The sequence below is a fragment of the Alligator mississippiensis genome, chromosome 9, assembly GCF_030867095.1.
Source record: "Alligator mississippiensis isolate rAllMis1 chromosome 9, rAllMis1, whole genome shotgun sequence".
Classification (NCBI taxonomy): domain Eukaryota; kingdom Metazoa; phylum Chordata; order Crocodylia; family Alligatoridae; genus Alligator; species Alligator mississippiensis.
Window position 1 is genome coordinate 61,536,686 of NC_081832.1, and position 15,617 is coordinate 61,552,302.

The 15,617-nt window shown below is 48.1% G+C and overlaps 1 protein-coding gene across 4 annotated transcripts in view; it reads left to right on the top strand.

Annotated features, from left to right (window-relative positions):
- Positions 1-15,617, top strand: part of SH3PXD2B (SH3 and PX domains 2B) — a 123,720-nt gene that overhangs the window by 62,679 nt on the left and 45,424 nt on the right. For all 4 annotated transcript variants that reach the window (XM_014597550.3, XM_014597551.3, XM_014597552.3 and 1 more), the window contains exon 4: positions 15,014-15,090. In XM_014597550.3, coding sequence (XP_014453036.1) covers positions 15,014-15,090 — 77 coding nt within the window. The remainder of the gene's footprint in view (positions 1-15,013; positions 15,091-15,617) is intronic.

The window sequence follows — 15,617 nt, forward strand, 5'->3', positions numbered from 1 at the left end:
CCACACACCAGCAGCCTGGCTGCTAAGGTTTTACGTAGAGACAGCAGCAAAGGAAAGCTTCAGGGAGGAGTTGAAGCAGAAAGATGAGCTGGCTTTGTGGGTATTTGTAGGAATCTTCTTCCATGTGGGGGAGGAAGCAGGAGAGAAAGCAGGAAGGTGTTTGTTTGGCAGTGTAACAAGTGAGTGATGGAGACTGGCTTTGCAGCCCACTGGAGGGTGAGAGTTGTGCTCCCCTCACCCCACCTCTGCCCACTTCTTTTCTTACCCTGCAGTCTCCTTGTCCTGGAGGCATGTGCATGTGTGTATCTCTACATGGGCACCAAGTCCAGGCAGCCAGTGTTAAATAATGACTTGGCAGTCCTGTCCGACAGCAGCATTTGAAAGCTGCTCTTTAATTACTAACAAAAGAGCTGCTTGTCTACTGCTTTTGACTCCTCCATTCGCTGCCTTGGCTCCAGCCCTAAGGAAGTGGCTATGGGGTTTTCTGAACTGTGTCATCTGGGAAGGCAGGAAAGATTGTGGATGTACATATGTTGTGACTGTGTCCTCTGGAGACTGGTTTAATCCTCTTGCATGTATATCTTCATCCCAGCTGTGCCAGTACATCTCCACCAGGATCCGCAGCAACCCCAACTAACTCAGTTTAGACCCCACACAAACTCCATCTGTACCATCCATCCTACCCCTCTCCTTCCCACCTCCATTGCCAGTTCCCACATTGTTGCTAAGACTCATGAGTCCTGACCCCTCAGCCCTAATCCCTGGGTGTAAAGTGGGGCCACCACGATAAATAACCTGAGGGCTGGTTGATGCAACAGGAGCTTTGCCTCTGCTCCACTCTCCCTGCTCCAGTACCACTGATTTTGCTGAGGCATCTCCATGCATATCCACCTGCATGGAGTTTGCAGGGACGTGGTAGCCAGAAGATAACACTCAAGGGAGCTTTGGATTATGTAGTAACCTGGTTCTTCCAACCCACTGATACCCAGGATTTCTGGCTGTTTTCTGAAGTAGTTGGTGATGGCGAGGGGTGTGTGTGACATCTTCAACTGGATGAGATGGGAGGGAGAGGAGCCTTTTAGTTTTAGTTAGCAATTGGCCCATGGGGAGCACAGTAGAGCTCTATATGGGTAGGGTAGGAGCATAAAGCTTCAAAGAGATGTTGTGAGCCGTGTCCACTGACCTGGAGAGGGCTAAGGGCTGCAGCTGGTTTTGATGCAGAGTTCATGACGGTGCTTTGCTGGGATTTTATAGTCTTCCCACACTCCTGCAGGGCAAACAACCATATAGGCTCCTTCCCATTTATTTTCGGTAGCTCATTGCAGTTAAAGAAAGGAAATGGAGCCCCTGAAACAAAGGCTCCTGAGCTATTTAGATTATATCAAATGGCCTACAGAGCATAAAGGAGGGAGAGAGAGAGCATGAATTAACGGGGTGACCAGACCAGGATTTCTGTCTGATTTGAAGTTCTACCTCTGTTCTGCTGTAACTCTGCTGAGCAAAACTGACAGGACGCTTTGAAGCCTTACAGATGTGGCCAGATAATTAACTTTGTGGTGAATTTTTTGCATAGCAGAGCCTCAGACCCCTCGTAAGACTGACTAGCCTTCCTGGCATGGGTTATAAATGCCTGGTGTCCACTTGGAGAGATATGCAAACCCAAGGAGCTATTTTAGCTCAGTGTATTTTTGTGTTGCTCCACTGTCTTTTTTTTTTAAACAAAAATAAACACTTGAATCAGCTCAGGAAGCTAGCAGACCTTGTTTCTGCTCTTTTGTTGCTCTTAAATTCATCCTTTCTTCAGGTTGGTAAAAAGCCTCAATTGCTTTGACAGCAACTCCTTTAATCTCTAAATAGCAGGGCTAACTTTGGCAGCAGTCCTAGCTGGAATGGCAGCACCTGGCAGCTGGGTGCTAGAGAGTGCATAAAAGGTACAGTACTTAGCCTTGATTTGAAAGGGCCTGGGTGGAGGTGGGGAGAGAACAGCAGGATGAAGATTTACATAGACTGCCCTTCAGATGCCTTCAGACTCCATCCTAAATGTTCTGTAGATTTCTTTGCTCTTTTCCTGTTAAACTGATGATAGGACAGGGAATCATTTACTGTGAGTTAGTATTGTGAAAACTTCTGGGTTGTTTATGTTTCTGGCTTAAGGTGGGAGGAGATCGCTGGACAAACACATAGGAGCAAAAGGTTTTATTATACTGTTTTTCAGTTTGTCTTGGCCACTCCCTCCCTCTGTCCTCCTTTGCAGACCTCCCACACCACCCCCATGGCCCACCAGTTGAGAACTACTGCTCTAGGAGGTAACTACACTTGTATAGCCCCATGGATGTATAGAAAAATTAATAAAAAAATATATACACCCAAATTTGGCCATATAACTGATTCATAGATGTAGGGTCAGAAGGGACCTAAGTAGACCATCAAGTCCGACCCCCTGCCCTGGGCAGGAGAGAATACTGGGCTCATGTGACCCCAGCCAGGTAATTGTCAAGCCTTCTCTTAAAGACCCCCAAGGTAGAAGCCAGCAGTCACTGCCCTTAGAAGTTGGTTTCAGATCCTAGCTGCTCTGACTGTGAAGTAGCGCCTCCTGATGTCCAGCCTGAACTGCTCTCAAAAAACTTATTGCCGTTATTCCTTGTTACTCCAGGAGGTGCTCAGGGGAACAGGGTCTCTCCCATTCCCCACTGGTCCCCCCTGGTAAGTTTATAGACGGCCACCAGGTCCCCTCTCAGCCTTCTCTTGTGAAGGCTGAACAGGTTCATGTCTCTTAGCCTCCCCTCATAGGGCCTGCCCTGCTGCCCCCTGATCATGCGAGTGGTTCTCCTCTGGACCCTCTCAATGCTGGCCACATCCCTCCTGTAGTGCGGCGCCCAGAACTGGACGCAGTACTCCAATTGTGGCCTGACCAATGTCGCATAGAGGGGAGGATCACCTCCTTGGGCCTGCTCGTGAAGCATCTGTAGATGCATGACAAGGTGCGGTTTACTAAAGCCTTACTAAAGGCATCCTCACATTGGCGGCCCATGTTCATTTTGGAATCGATAATGACTCTAAGATCTCTTTCAGCCACTGTGCTTTCAAGAAGGGAGTTCCCCAGCCTGTAGGTGCTGCTGGTTCTTACTGCCCAAATGCAGTATCCTGCACTTGTCAGTATTGAATCCCATCCTATTCTCATTCGCCCACCCCTGTAACCTGTCCAAGTCCACTTGTATCCTGTCCCTCCCTTCTAGCGTGCCCACCTCACCCCAAATCTTGGTGTTGTCAGCGAATTTGAACAGGGTGCTTTTCGCCCCCTCATCCAAGTTGCTAATAAAGACATTGAACAGTGCAGGCCTGAGGACCGAGCCCTGGGGACCCCACTGCCCACATCCCTCCAGGTCGAATATGACCTGTCCACCATCACTCTCTGGGTGCAGCCCCTCAGCCAATTTGCAATCCATCTGACTGTGTAGGCATTTATGTCATAGTCGCCTAGCTTTTTAATGAGAATGGTGTGAGAGACAGTGTCAAAGGCCTTCCTTATTGTTCCTCAGTTTTCCCTTTAGATACTTTCATGCTTGCTGAAGAACCAAACCTGCAAGGGGCTGAGTGCCCTCAAGACCAGCTATTTGCTATACTGAATACTGAGACATTCTTTGTCTGTTTCTCCAAAATGAATTAAGCACCCATAAAATTTTGGAGTAAAAGTACAACCCACATTTTCAGAGATCGATGTGCAAAGTGTGTGTGTTACTGTGCTTGCTAATGCAGTTACTTTGCAAATGGTAAGAGAGCTACTAGGCCATTTACCTTAATTGCATGCATTAATCATATGAACATAAATATGAAAGTTAGCTATAAATTTCCTTTTTAAATTCCTTGACAGCATAGGCTTTAGAAACAGCTGAATGTAATGCTATATAAATATAGCCTGTGGCAGTGATGACCTTACCAGCTGAAGCACCCAACCACGATCAGCAAGAAATGAACAAAAAATTATCTTCCACAGTGGGTTTCTCCATAAATTCTTTTCCCTGACCCAGAGACTCGCTGGTAGAAGCATCACTACAGTGAGAGTTGGGATTGCATGGTAACTGAAGTGTCTGCTCCAATGATGATGGGAGGACAAACTGATTCAGAAAGACACAAACTTTTTCATAGGCAAGATCCTACTTTGTAAAATGCTACTCCATCAGGTGCCACTCTACCCTGATTTCAGACTAACGTGGCTAACTACCTGTCTCTGGCCCAAAAATGCTAATGAACAAGGGAGTGCCTGGACATCAGACATGTTCACACTGGTGTGAAAAAGAAAACGTAGTGTATAGCTTTGCGCTGGAGCACCTTACAAGAAAATTACTGGAAATTACCTTGAAAAAAAGACTGCCTAGCAGTAAAAACACTAGTGTACATTACAGATATCAGGTTTCTGCAGTTATCCTTGGGTTGTCATTAGCTCAATTCAAATATGCTAGTGTTTGCTGTCACCCCTTCTGGCAGGGCACTGTAAATAAAATCTACCATGGCAGCTTCTGTGGGGTAACTGGTCATCTGTCTGCTCCCAGTCCCATTTCTATGCACTGAGGTAAACTAGACTAGTTTTAATGTGATACATGCCCAGGCCTGGAGAAGAGGGACTTTTTTTTTTCTTGGTGATTAAATGCTATTGAGTTTGCAAGAAGGAGGGAGAATCCTGAGCTTTTCCATTCTTTCTTATCTGGTTTGTAGAGGCCTTTGTGATTAGTATTGCCCTCCTTGCTTTCTCTGCACTGTCTTTGCCCCTCCTGCTGCAGAGCCACACTGTTAACACTCCCAGACGATATTAAAACTCATGTAGTGGCAGAAACATAATCCCCATCCCTTCCTTGTCCTCTAGCGGTGTCCTGTAGTGCACACTTGTTACTTCTTACATTCTGTGGTGTTGCATTACTGATTGGAGCTAGACTATGTTATCCAAAAGCTGACAGGGTCACCATACGCTTCTTGGCAGTATCTGTATGCCTGTGTCTACCTTCTTGACTCTGCTTACTGGAATAGGGCCAGAAAAGCAATTAGCCAGTGTTCATCAAGCTTAATTTCCATTTTAATTTAGTCTGTCCACCTACTTCTTTGCAGCTGCATTTGCTTCAGGGGATGGAGTTTAGAGACTCTCCAAGTCCTCCTGCAGTCCTGCTTCCTTCCCAGGGCCTGAAGGGATTTAGGATGTTCTGCACAAGGGAGAAAGAGAAATGGCCCAGAAACGCTGAAGGCCAGGGAACTGAGCCAGAGATCGTGTTGGAGCTCTTACAAACTCCTGAAGGCAGCCAGGCAGCTAGAGAAGAGAGAGGTTGGCCCCTGCTGTGAGTCATTGTAACTGCTGCACTTATTAGATCTTTTTAAGACAAGAAAATGAATGGGTCATGTGCGAGACAATGAATGCTACTCTATGCATTTCCCCAGCATTGGAGGGCCTCAAACCCCTTCATTAAGTACTTCACCAGGCTGCATTGTTGTTCCCATTCTCTAGATGTAGGCTAAGTAATGTGTATCCAGGACAATTTTCTTGCCATTTTGCAGTTGGTCTAATAAAAGGTATCATTTTGGAACCAAGAGTTCTAGTTTGTTATATATCCAGGGCCTGGTCTTCCAGTTCCCACCCCATGGGTTCAGTCAAGTGCCCTCTTCTCTTAGGAGAGCAGGGAGCCATTACTTTGCAATGCTCCCATGTTCAGTGAGTCAAGGTTTTATATCTTTTCTTGACAGCTTTGGTAGGATCTGTGTTTTAGCTAATTAGGCATTTTCATGTAAATCAACTTTTTATTAGAAGATAAATTTCTTGTTTGGGAAGGATTAGAACTGAAGCAAAGCAAACATAAGAAGGGAATGGAATTTGCCTGTGGTTTATGCATTCAGCGGCTGGAATAATTTAAAATCTCTTAATTTATTCTGATGCTTTTATTCCCTAGAACTATATTTTTTCCCTAGCATCTGTTTGTTAAACATTTAAACATTCCTCCCAGAGGCTTCTTTATTTTAGACATTTTAAAATGTTTTCCTTGACAATTGTATCTCATCAGATTGACACGACTTAAAAATGAAACAGCTATTTCTAAAAATTGACATCAGGACTGCTTTTATCTCTTTGAAAATTGTCATTACAATAAAAATCAATGCAGAAAATATACTTAGCCTCTCTTTACCATGAGGGCTGATGAGAATGGAAAACTGTTGATAATTTACTTGCCCTAGGCAATGCAGATGACTCAGGGCAGGTAATTATTGTATCTCCCACCCTTGCTGTCTTTCCACAGTGCTCCTTAAGAACTAAAGACCAGATTGAATCAAGTTCTTGCATTGCAGACTGCAAAGGGAAGGAATTCCAGAGCCAAATGTTTTCCACCAGAGGTGCCTTGGCTCCCACTTACACAATAGGGCACCAAGGAGAAGCAGTGCCGAAAAACATGCCTGAAACAATGCTCAAGCCATTCAGGATAATCAAGATGGCAGTTGCTCCCAAATGCAATTCAGGTGGTCATATTTGGAGATAAGTGTTAAGTACTTATGAAAAGTACTTAAACTGGATGACTACTTTGTGCCTTAGGAAAAGATGGGTTTGAAGTATAGAATCTGCTTCAAACTTTCAAGACCCATGGGGCTTTCCGATGCAGGCTTGTATATTTGGGAACAGTTTTGCTCAGGAGGTGGCTTTCAGGGTTGCAGGATTTAGAGCTTATTGCCCTAGCTATGCAGAAGGAGCAGACATTGTCCATGGATTTAGGAGAATGTTACAGCAACAGCAGGGCTGGGGGGGGGGGAGGCTGTAGCCTAGGAGTGAGGGGCAGAGGCAGGACATGGGCATATTACTGCCCACCCCCACAATCATACTCCTTCTCCCCCCCATTCTCCCTCCAGGTGTTCTCTTTTTTGATACTGGAAATATGGTAACCCTAACAAAGAGGAGCATAAGATTGGGTAGGGAACATAGGGCAGGAACCAGAAAGCAGAGCAGGGAAGCGAAGAATTGTTGAGGGAGACTGGGAAAGTATAGGACTTATTTGTGGCATGCCTGCCAAAAAGGTTGTCCCCTACTGCACTAGTAGTTAGCAGGGAGTGACTTCAGATGCTTGCCCTTCTGGCCAGTAATGGAGTAGTATTGTAAGTCTTGACTGGCATGTCATCCTGTGGATCTCAGTTGGCATGGCTGTGGGGCTGGGGACCCCAAGTAGAGACAAGAATGAGTGACTTCTCCATGGTACGTGGAGAGAGAGAAGGTAAGGGTTGTGGAGATAGATAATCCAAACAATCATTTGGCTTCTGTTGTCTACCAGAAGCCTGAATTCAAACGTCATCTTATACCACCTGCAATAATGACACCAGGCTCACGGACCAAACACATCCCTGAACGATGGATGTTGATCCACTTTTTAATAAGCAACAAGCCCTTACATCAGCTTTTGTCAGGATTTGAAGCGCATCAGTAGAGTGGGGCAGAGAGGGAGAGAGCATGCCTATCACCATCCACAAATGCAAGTTCCTCATTTTTCGTGAACACTAAAACTTGCCCAAACTTGATGGAAGCAGGCAGAGAGTTGACTTACACTTGATGATTATCTCACCATTGAGACTGAAAGCTCAGATTCCCTTGGAGGCTGGAAGTTTTTGGAAACCACATGTTATCGATCCGAGCTGGTGGGCAATTACTGAGATTGTTCACATGGGCTTCCTATTGCAAACAGCTGAGATTTAAAGGAGTTTGATCACCCAGGCTTGAACTTGACACTTTTTTTTAATTGGGATTTGTGTCAGTTTTAGTCCAGTGTGGGAACAAGTTCTTTTGTATAAAAAAAGTACATATACATTTATTGGTATGTCCTGGTGGCCTTTTTGTCTTTAAAATTCTGGAGTAGCTGTGCTCACCAAAGGCACTTGAAGCTTTTAGGGCACAACAGGCTTCAATGGAAAATGCCTGAGTCAAGAGTGAGAGGAAAGAAGTGGAGTAGCTGAAAGATTAGTAGCTGTGGATTAGTAGAAGTGGAAGTAGCTGAAAAATAACCTCAGCCAGGAAGGAAAGCCCTGTAAGATCCATATTTAAGCTATGAGCCAAACAACTGTGATCTAAGGGACCACTTCCATTTAAGAGCTACACGGACAGAAACCATCCTTCGAGGTTCTGTCTACAACTGTACTTTTACCACACTGAGCTGAGACTTGGGGTAAGATGCAAAGACTTGTAGACTGGTAGAAATGCTTGGGGAGCAGGCCCACTAGTCAGACAAAAGGTGTTGCCTGGAGTTAACTGTAACTTAGTTCATGGAAAAGGCTAATAGCAAAAGAAGGTGTGTTTTAACTTGTGTTAGCTACTCGGGTTAAGATCTTAGTGTAGGCTTCCTTGAAGGGCTGCCCTGAATCTGCCACTGCCCAGCCTGAACTAGAATTTTAGCCCATATTAGCCAACACTCGTAAGAATACATTATTTCTCCAGTGGAAACATGGTCCAAGGTGTGTGAGTTCTCTTCCCTACTTTCTCTTTACTCTTCCAGTGTTCTTGACTGTTGAATAAAGATCACTTTTTCCTGTGTCTCTTGTCTTTAAAAAATCTGCTATAATTTCTTCTTTATCACTTCTCTTTACTTTTGCACATCTGTTGTTTTTTGTTGTTGTTGGGTTTTTTTGGTCCAAGGCCAGTGAGCACTGGTTAGTGAAAATCCAGGCAAACTAATATTTGGTCTTATTTTTTCTTTTCCTGTTAATGTCCTTGTCTCCCCCTGCCCCTTGGGCCTGGAAAGCTCTCTCAATCAAATATTTAAGATTCTTGTGTGAAATGCAGAGATATGAGCATTATCAAAAGAGGTACCTCGTGGATAAGCCTGTCAGGAAGGGAGGGTGGTCAGGAGTTAGGCATGAAGTACTTAGTGATATTTTTCAGAAGTGTCTGTCAGCACCTTGAGATAGCTCAATACCTTTTAAAAGTCAGTCATTGGGCATGTCTACACGTGCTATTAATTCAAAGTAGGCTGATACACAGTAAAAATACTGACCAGTAAGCCTACCTGAGAGCACATCTACACATACTCTCTCTTGGGAGCAGATTTGCTCCCAAGGGCCACATCTAGATGAGTGTGGACATTTGGTTCCCTGGGGACAAGTAGTGATGGTCACCTTGTTCTGCAGCTGCTTGTCCCTGGGGAATACCTGTGCCAGGCATGCTTTGGTGTGCAACAAGTTACCCTGGGTAGGGTAGGGGAGGCTGGGGCCAGCACTGGGCTAGCCCCAGCAGCCTTTCCTGGGGGCCTCCCAGGGCTGCAGGAAGTACAATTCCTCCATTCAGAGCCTGGCCAGCAGCCAGATCATGGCTCTGGGCAACTTGACTTGACTTTTCAGTGGCATGTGCTGCACGTACATGCACTGCTCTGCTTTTTTTCCCCACAGGTTTTTTTTGACCCCTGGATAACCAGGGGTCAAAAAGACCCACAGGGGAGGAAGCAGAGCAGCACACGCATGGGCAGCACACCCTTGCAGTGCAGAGAACATCTAAATGTGTGGTATGTGGCACCGCAGATGTGTTTTTGCAGTGCCATACCATGCTTGTTTGGATGTGGCCAATGAGAGCAGCCCTGGTACAGGGTTGCTGCTTCCCTGGGGGGTTGGCAGGGAGCATGGAGCCAGTCCAGCTGCCGGACTCCAGCCGCTGCGGGTGCTGCACAGCTCTTCTGGCTCCAGCAGCAGCTGTCTTCTGGCCCCATACACATCAAGACGGGTCCTGACATGCACAGGGCCAAGAGACTGCAGCTGCTGCAGAGTTCTTCTGCCCCTTGCATATGGGGACAAGCCCTGTGCCCAGCAGGGCTTCATGGCACAGCCTGGCTCTGGCTGGGAGCTGTCCCATTTGGGGGCAGGTCCCAGTTAGCTTTGGGTACCCCCCAGGGCCAGTCGGGAACTGTCCTGTTCTGCCATCTCATGTAGACACACCCAATGAGTCTCACGCTTTGTGCCACTTGAAGTACACAGCTGAGAGAGACCTGGGAGTGAATGAAAGTATCTGCATAGTGCTGATATCCACACCAAGTGCTGTCTCAGCAGGGATTTACATGGGGGTGAGAGGGGACAGTGTGTGTATATAGACAGGTGTAACAATTATATGGATATCATTTAGAGCAGACAAGGTTCCTTGGGTGAATCTGATATCTTTTATTAGACCAACCCAAATAGTTGGAGAATAGTTATTAAGCAAGCTTTCAGGTTCAAAAACCCTTTGTCAGGGTGTTCTTAAACCAACCGGCTACAACCTACGCCCCAGCAACATGGATATCATTTGACATTGATACAACAATTACATTGTAACAACTTATATCTTCCTGTTTCTGTAATGATACAAATGTAGCAAAGCTGTTTTAACTTTAAGCCTCTTTCATTTAGGGCTCCCCCGCCTCCTATGCTCACCAGGACACAGATCCAGCTACAGCTGTCCTCCTCCCCACACCCTTGCTTTGTGGTGCTGAGCAATCCTAATATGCTGGTGCCTGTCACTCCCAACCCACAGCCCCCATCCCCCTGGGCAATTCAGGTGCCCTTCCTAACCCACAGCCTGCCACCTCCTAGCCCTGCTAGTCCCCCTCACTGATGACCCACAGTCCCCTGACCCACCACAGCCCTGCCAGATGGGGCCCCCAGCTGCCAGGGCTATGGGACCAAGGCCCACAGCCCCCTGCTCCCCACAGCAGTGCCCGAGTCCCAGCTGCCACCTGCAGCAGGCAGCAGCTGCTGGAGTACTTCACAGAGCCTGGTTCCCGCTCTCCCCATGGGTGGCACAGCCAGAGCTGGGGCCGTGGGAGGAGGAGTTGGATTCAGGCTGCCTGCTGAGGGCTCGGGGGTCCCTGCCCTGCTGCCTTCTCCTTGGGGCCTCCATAGCAGAGTGGTGCAGGGCTGGGTGGCTCGATACCACTGCTGGGATCCCCAGCGCCTCTTGCCCACCTGGTAACAGTGGCAGCATGTAAGTGTGCCCCCCACTGCTGCCAGGTAGGCAGGGGGCACCTTGCCATAGCAAGGCAACCAGCATGGGGCTTCTGACAGTAGCACCGAGCATCCCTTCCCAGTTCTGCTGTGGTGGCCTTTGGGTGAGGGGGGCAGCAGGGCAGGGAGCCCTGAGCCCACAGTGGGCAGCCCTCATCTGCCACCCCCTGCACAAATCTGGGGGACCTGTGCCTCCCTCCACGGGATTGTACACAGTGGCAGGGAGCCAGTCCCTCACCGTGCTCAAGATGAACCACCCATTGCTCCCTTGCAGTCCCTGGCGGGGCCCCGTGACCTCTCATTCCTGCCCTGGCCCCCATGCACTGCCTCAGATGGGCAGCACCCCCAACCCCAGCCTGGCCCTACTCCCTCCCTCCCTCACCATGGGGGGCTTCCCCCATAGACTTAACCTGGAAGGAGCTGTGAGAGCTGCTCTCTACACCGCCTGGCTAACACATGCATGTGTGTGCATGCACATACCTGTGATGCCCCCTGCATCTGATCACCCTCTTTACACTCCCCCCAGCCCCAAGCAGCTCCTTTCAGGCTGGAACTCTGCCAGCCTGCCACAGGAGCTCACTGTCTCCTGTAATTTTCTCTGTAAAAGGAGAAAATCCATGTTTTCCCATAGCGAATGGAAAACCTAGGTCCCTGCTGGTGGAAGGGGATAGGGAAAGGGAAGGGGCATGGGGGGCAGATCAAGGCCCCCAGGGTGAGGGAGGGAGTGGGACTGGGGCTGGGGCAAGAGCTGCCCAGTGCGGGACAGAGCTATGGCTCGTCCACAGGGTGTGGGGAGGGAGGGGGGCATGGCTTCTGCCAGTGCATGCCGCTCGTCTGGGAGCTCCTCATCTGGCAGCTTGTCCAGGACTCATCCACCTGTTTTGCAGCTTCTGTCACTCATCCAAGTGGACATGGCGGGGGGGGAGGGGGGGCATGTGCCCCCAGATTGGGGCAGGCTTGGCCTAAGCAGGGCTCTTCCCAGTGGGGGCTGGGCCACACTGTGCTCAGTGAGCAGCAGTGGTGGTGGGAGAAGGGATTGGGAAGCTATGGTGAATTTTGGGGTGGCTACAGCCCCAACCAACCCTCTCCCAGCACCACCACCGCCCACCCTGAGCGCAGCCCAGTCCCCACTGGGAAGAGCCTGGCACAGCCCTGGCCCCAGCCCACAGCAGCAGCTGCCCCACCCCATGCATATCCGGGGGGCACATGCCCTCCCAGGGTGCGGTGTGTGCAGCAACGGGAGCCGCTCCCCCCTCCTCATGGCTTTCGAACAAGCTGCTTGCAGCTCTGTCCTGTGTCACCCAGCCCCAGCCCCGCTCCCTCCCTCACCACAGGGGCCTTGATCTTCTCCTCCCGTGCTCCTTTCCTCCCCCCTTCCCTTCCACCACAAAAGACTTACCAGCTGGACACTGCTGTTCAAGCTGCCAGGCTGATATTGGAAATCAGATCGGTATCGGCCAAGATGTCCCCTTAAAAATCGGCTATTAGTATTGGCCCCAAAAATCTCCATCGATGCACTCCTAGTGTTTGCAAATCCTTGCACATCATTTAAGCTCCCTGGACACCTTCAGAGCTTTGCATCTTTTCTCTCTCATCCTACAACTGACATTATCCCCTTGCACTTTAATTTTCAAAAGAACCAAGCACTCAGCTGCTATTAAGTTTGGGGATGGTGTTGTGTTCTAGCTTAAAAATCCAAGCAGTGACCTGATGATGATAATGTTGCTTGGTGCTAGAAGAGGGTAGGAAAGAAAAATGGGGTGTTGTCCTCATAGCTTAGTGTAGAGTTTGGAATAAAGTGCAGCTAGGAGAAGTTCCTTCTTGACCTCTAGAAAGGAGTCTACTCCCAAACACAGGAGGTAGCCATGGGTGTTTAAAAACCACAGTGCCATGACGCACTGTTTTATTGGTAAGTTGCAAATGGCAGATTCTAGTAACTTGCATCAAAATACTTCAACTCACCCCAATGCACACCACTACCATTAATGCAGGAATGAAGTCTTTTATCTTCTGGAGCCTGTCTATGTTTCTTTGCCACAACATATGCAATGGGAAAAGTGGGAGAGGAGGAGCAGCTAGAAGTGACTCCTGCATGGGATTCTGTTTTCAGGGGACAACCTGAAGTGGAGACATTTATTGGGAGAGGACCTGAGGGAATGGAGAAGCACAGACTTGTTATAGGAAACCTGTTACAGCTCATGTATGCAGATAGAGCTCGCTGTGTTCATACCATTGTGGGAACATGATGGCTTTTGATTTGTTGTGATTTAGCAATGGTTGTATGCCTGTGAGGTGGATTACTGTGTCGATGCTATGATATGAGCCATTCATCCACCTCCTGGGCACATCTGGCAGCACCCCTGCTAAGTGAAGGGATGCATCTGGTTGAGACTTCTCTGCCTGCTTTCAAAAACCAAGGTCATAGAACTATAGAAAATTAAGGTTGGCAGAGACTTCAAGAGGTCATCTGGTCCAACCCCTTGCTCAAAGCAGGACCATCCCTAACTAGATCATCCATTTCTGTTGCCCTCTCCTGGACTCTCTCCAACTTGTCCACATCCTTTCTGTAGTGAGGGGTCCAAAACTGGACACAGTACTCCAGATGTGGCCTCACCAGTGCCAAATGGAGAGGAAGAATCACTTCCCTCAATCTGCTGGCAAAACTCCTGCTGATGCAGCCCAGTATACTGTTAGCCTTCTTGGCAACAAGGGCACACTGTTGCCTCATATTCAGCTTATTGTCCACTATAACCCCCACATCCTTTGCTGCAGAGCTGCTGCTTAGCCAGTCAGTCCCCAGCCTGTAATGGTGCATGAGATTGTTCCATCCTAAGTGCAGGACTTTGCACTTGTCTTTATTGAGCCTCATGAGATTTCTTGTGGTCCTTTCCTCCAATTTGTCAAGGTCACTCTGAATCCTAGCCCTACTCTGCAGTGTATTTACTACTCCCCATAACTTGATGTCTGCACAGTTGCTGAGGGTGAACTTCATCCCATCTTCCAAGTTGTTGATGAAGATATTGAACAAAATCAGTCCCAGGACTGACTCCTGGGGTGCTCCATTTGATACCAGCTGCCAGCTAGACATTGAGCCATTGCTTACTACTGAATCTGATGATTCAGCCAGTTTTCTACACCTTATAGTTAGGAACCACTGGAATTTGTGCCAGAAGTGCATTGTGGAGCAGCTACCTTAATCTTGGAGTTTCCCCCGTGCACCCCCCTGCTGTTGATTGGTGGAGGGGCCCTGTTGACTCTGCCATTCACTGCCCACCCCTTGCCCCTGATCAATGGGGAGGTGAAAACCATGGTTTTAAATATGCCGCAGTTTTTGCTTTCCACTGCTGATTGGCAGAGGGGCCCCAACAGTCCCACCACTAGCTGCTGACCAGATGGGAGGCGAAACTGTAGCATATTTAAAACTCTGGTTTTTGCCTCCCAGGCATCAGGAGCAATGATGAGGCCAATGGGGCCCCTCTGCAAATCAGTAGCGGGAGAGTGTGTGGGGGAAACTCCAAAGTTAAAGGAGAAGCTGAGCAGCACACTTCTGGCATAAATTCTAGTGGTCCCTACTTATAGTCCACTCATCTAATTCATATTTCCTTAGCTTGCTTGCAAGAAAGTTGTGGGAGACTGTATCAAAAGCCTTGCTAAAGTCAAGAGATATCAGGTCCATCGCTCTCCCTGCATCCCCAGGGCCAGTTATATCATCAGGGAATGCAGCCAGGTTGGTCGGGTATGACTTGCCCTTGGTGAATCCACACTATGTGTTCGTAATCACCATATTGTCCTCCAAATGCTTTTAAATGGATTACTTGAGGACCTGAAGATGAATAATTTTAAATGTGCTTTTCTGCAAAAGTGTACCTAATGGGGCAGGAAGGTGTGGAGTGTATCCTGCTGGGAAGGTGCTCTCTTTGCAAGACCAGTATCTTGCTTAGAAGGGGGATTGAGCCATTCATCTGATCTGAGGTAAAGGATGTTGGTATGGAACAGCCCTCATGAACTGTACTGCTCTTTTTCACTTTTCCCACTCCAGGTAAGATCCTCTTCCGCCGAAGCCATATCCGGGATGTTGCAGTCAAGCGGCTGATACCCATTGATGAATACTGCAAGGTAAGGGTAGTTTTCTAGCTCGTGTCAGAAGTTGGCAGTCATTCTGGGTACTGGATCTGGGAAGGCACAGTGCATGGTGTCAGTGCTGTAAAGTCTGCTGAATAAGTCCACCAGCAGTGGCGTATGTTAACACACCACGAACATGGTATGACAGCATACGTAGAATAGAACCGTGGAGGTGCTGCAGTTCAGGATTGGGGTGCATTAACTAAAGCTATGAAAGAGGAGCCCTGTAACTAGAGTTGAATAGGGGAGGCTGCTGAATGTCAAGACAGAGGTCATGGAAAAATAGGGTTAGAAGGGACTTCAGGAAGCCATCAAATCCAACCCCCTGCCCAAAGCAGGATCATCCCTCTCTAAACAATCCCAGACAAATGTTTGTCTAACCTGCACTTAAAACCTTCCAGTGACAGAGATTCTATAACCTCTGTAGATAATCTGTTCCAGTGTTTAACCACCCGCATTGTTATAAACTCCTGATATCTAAATCAAATCTTTGTCGTTGCACTTTAAGCCCATTACTTCTT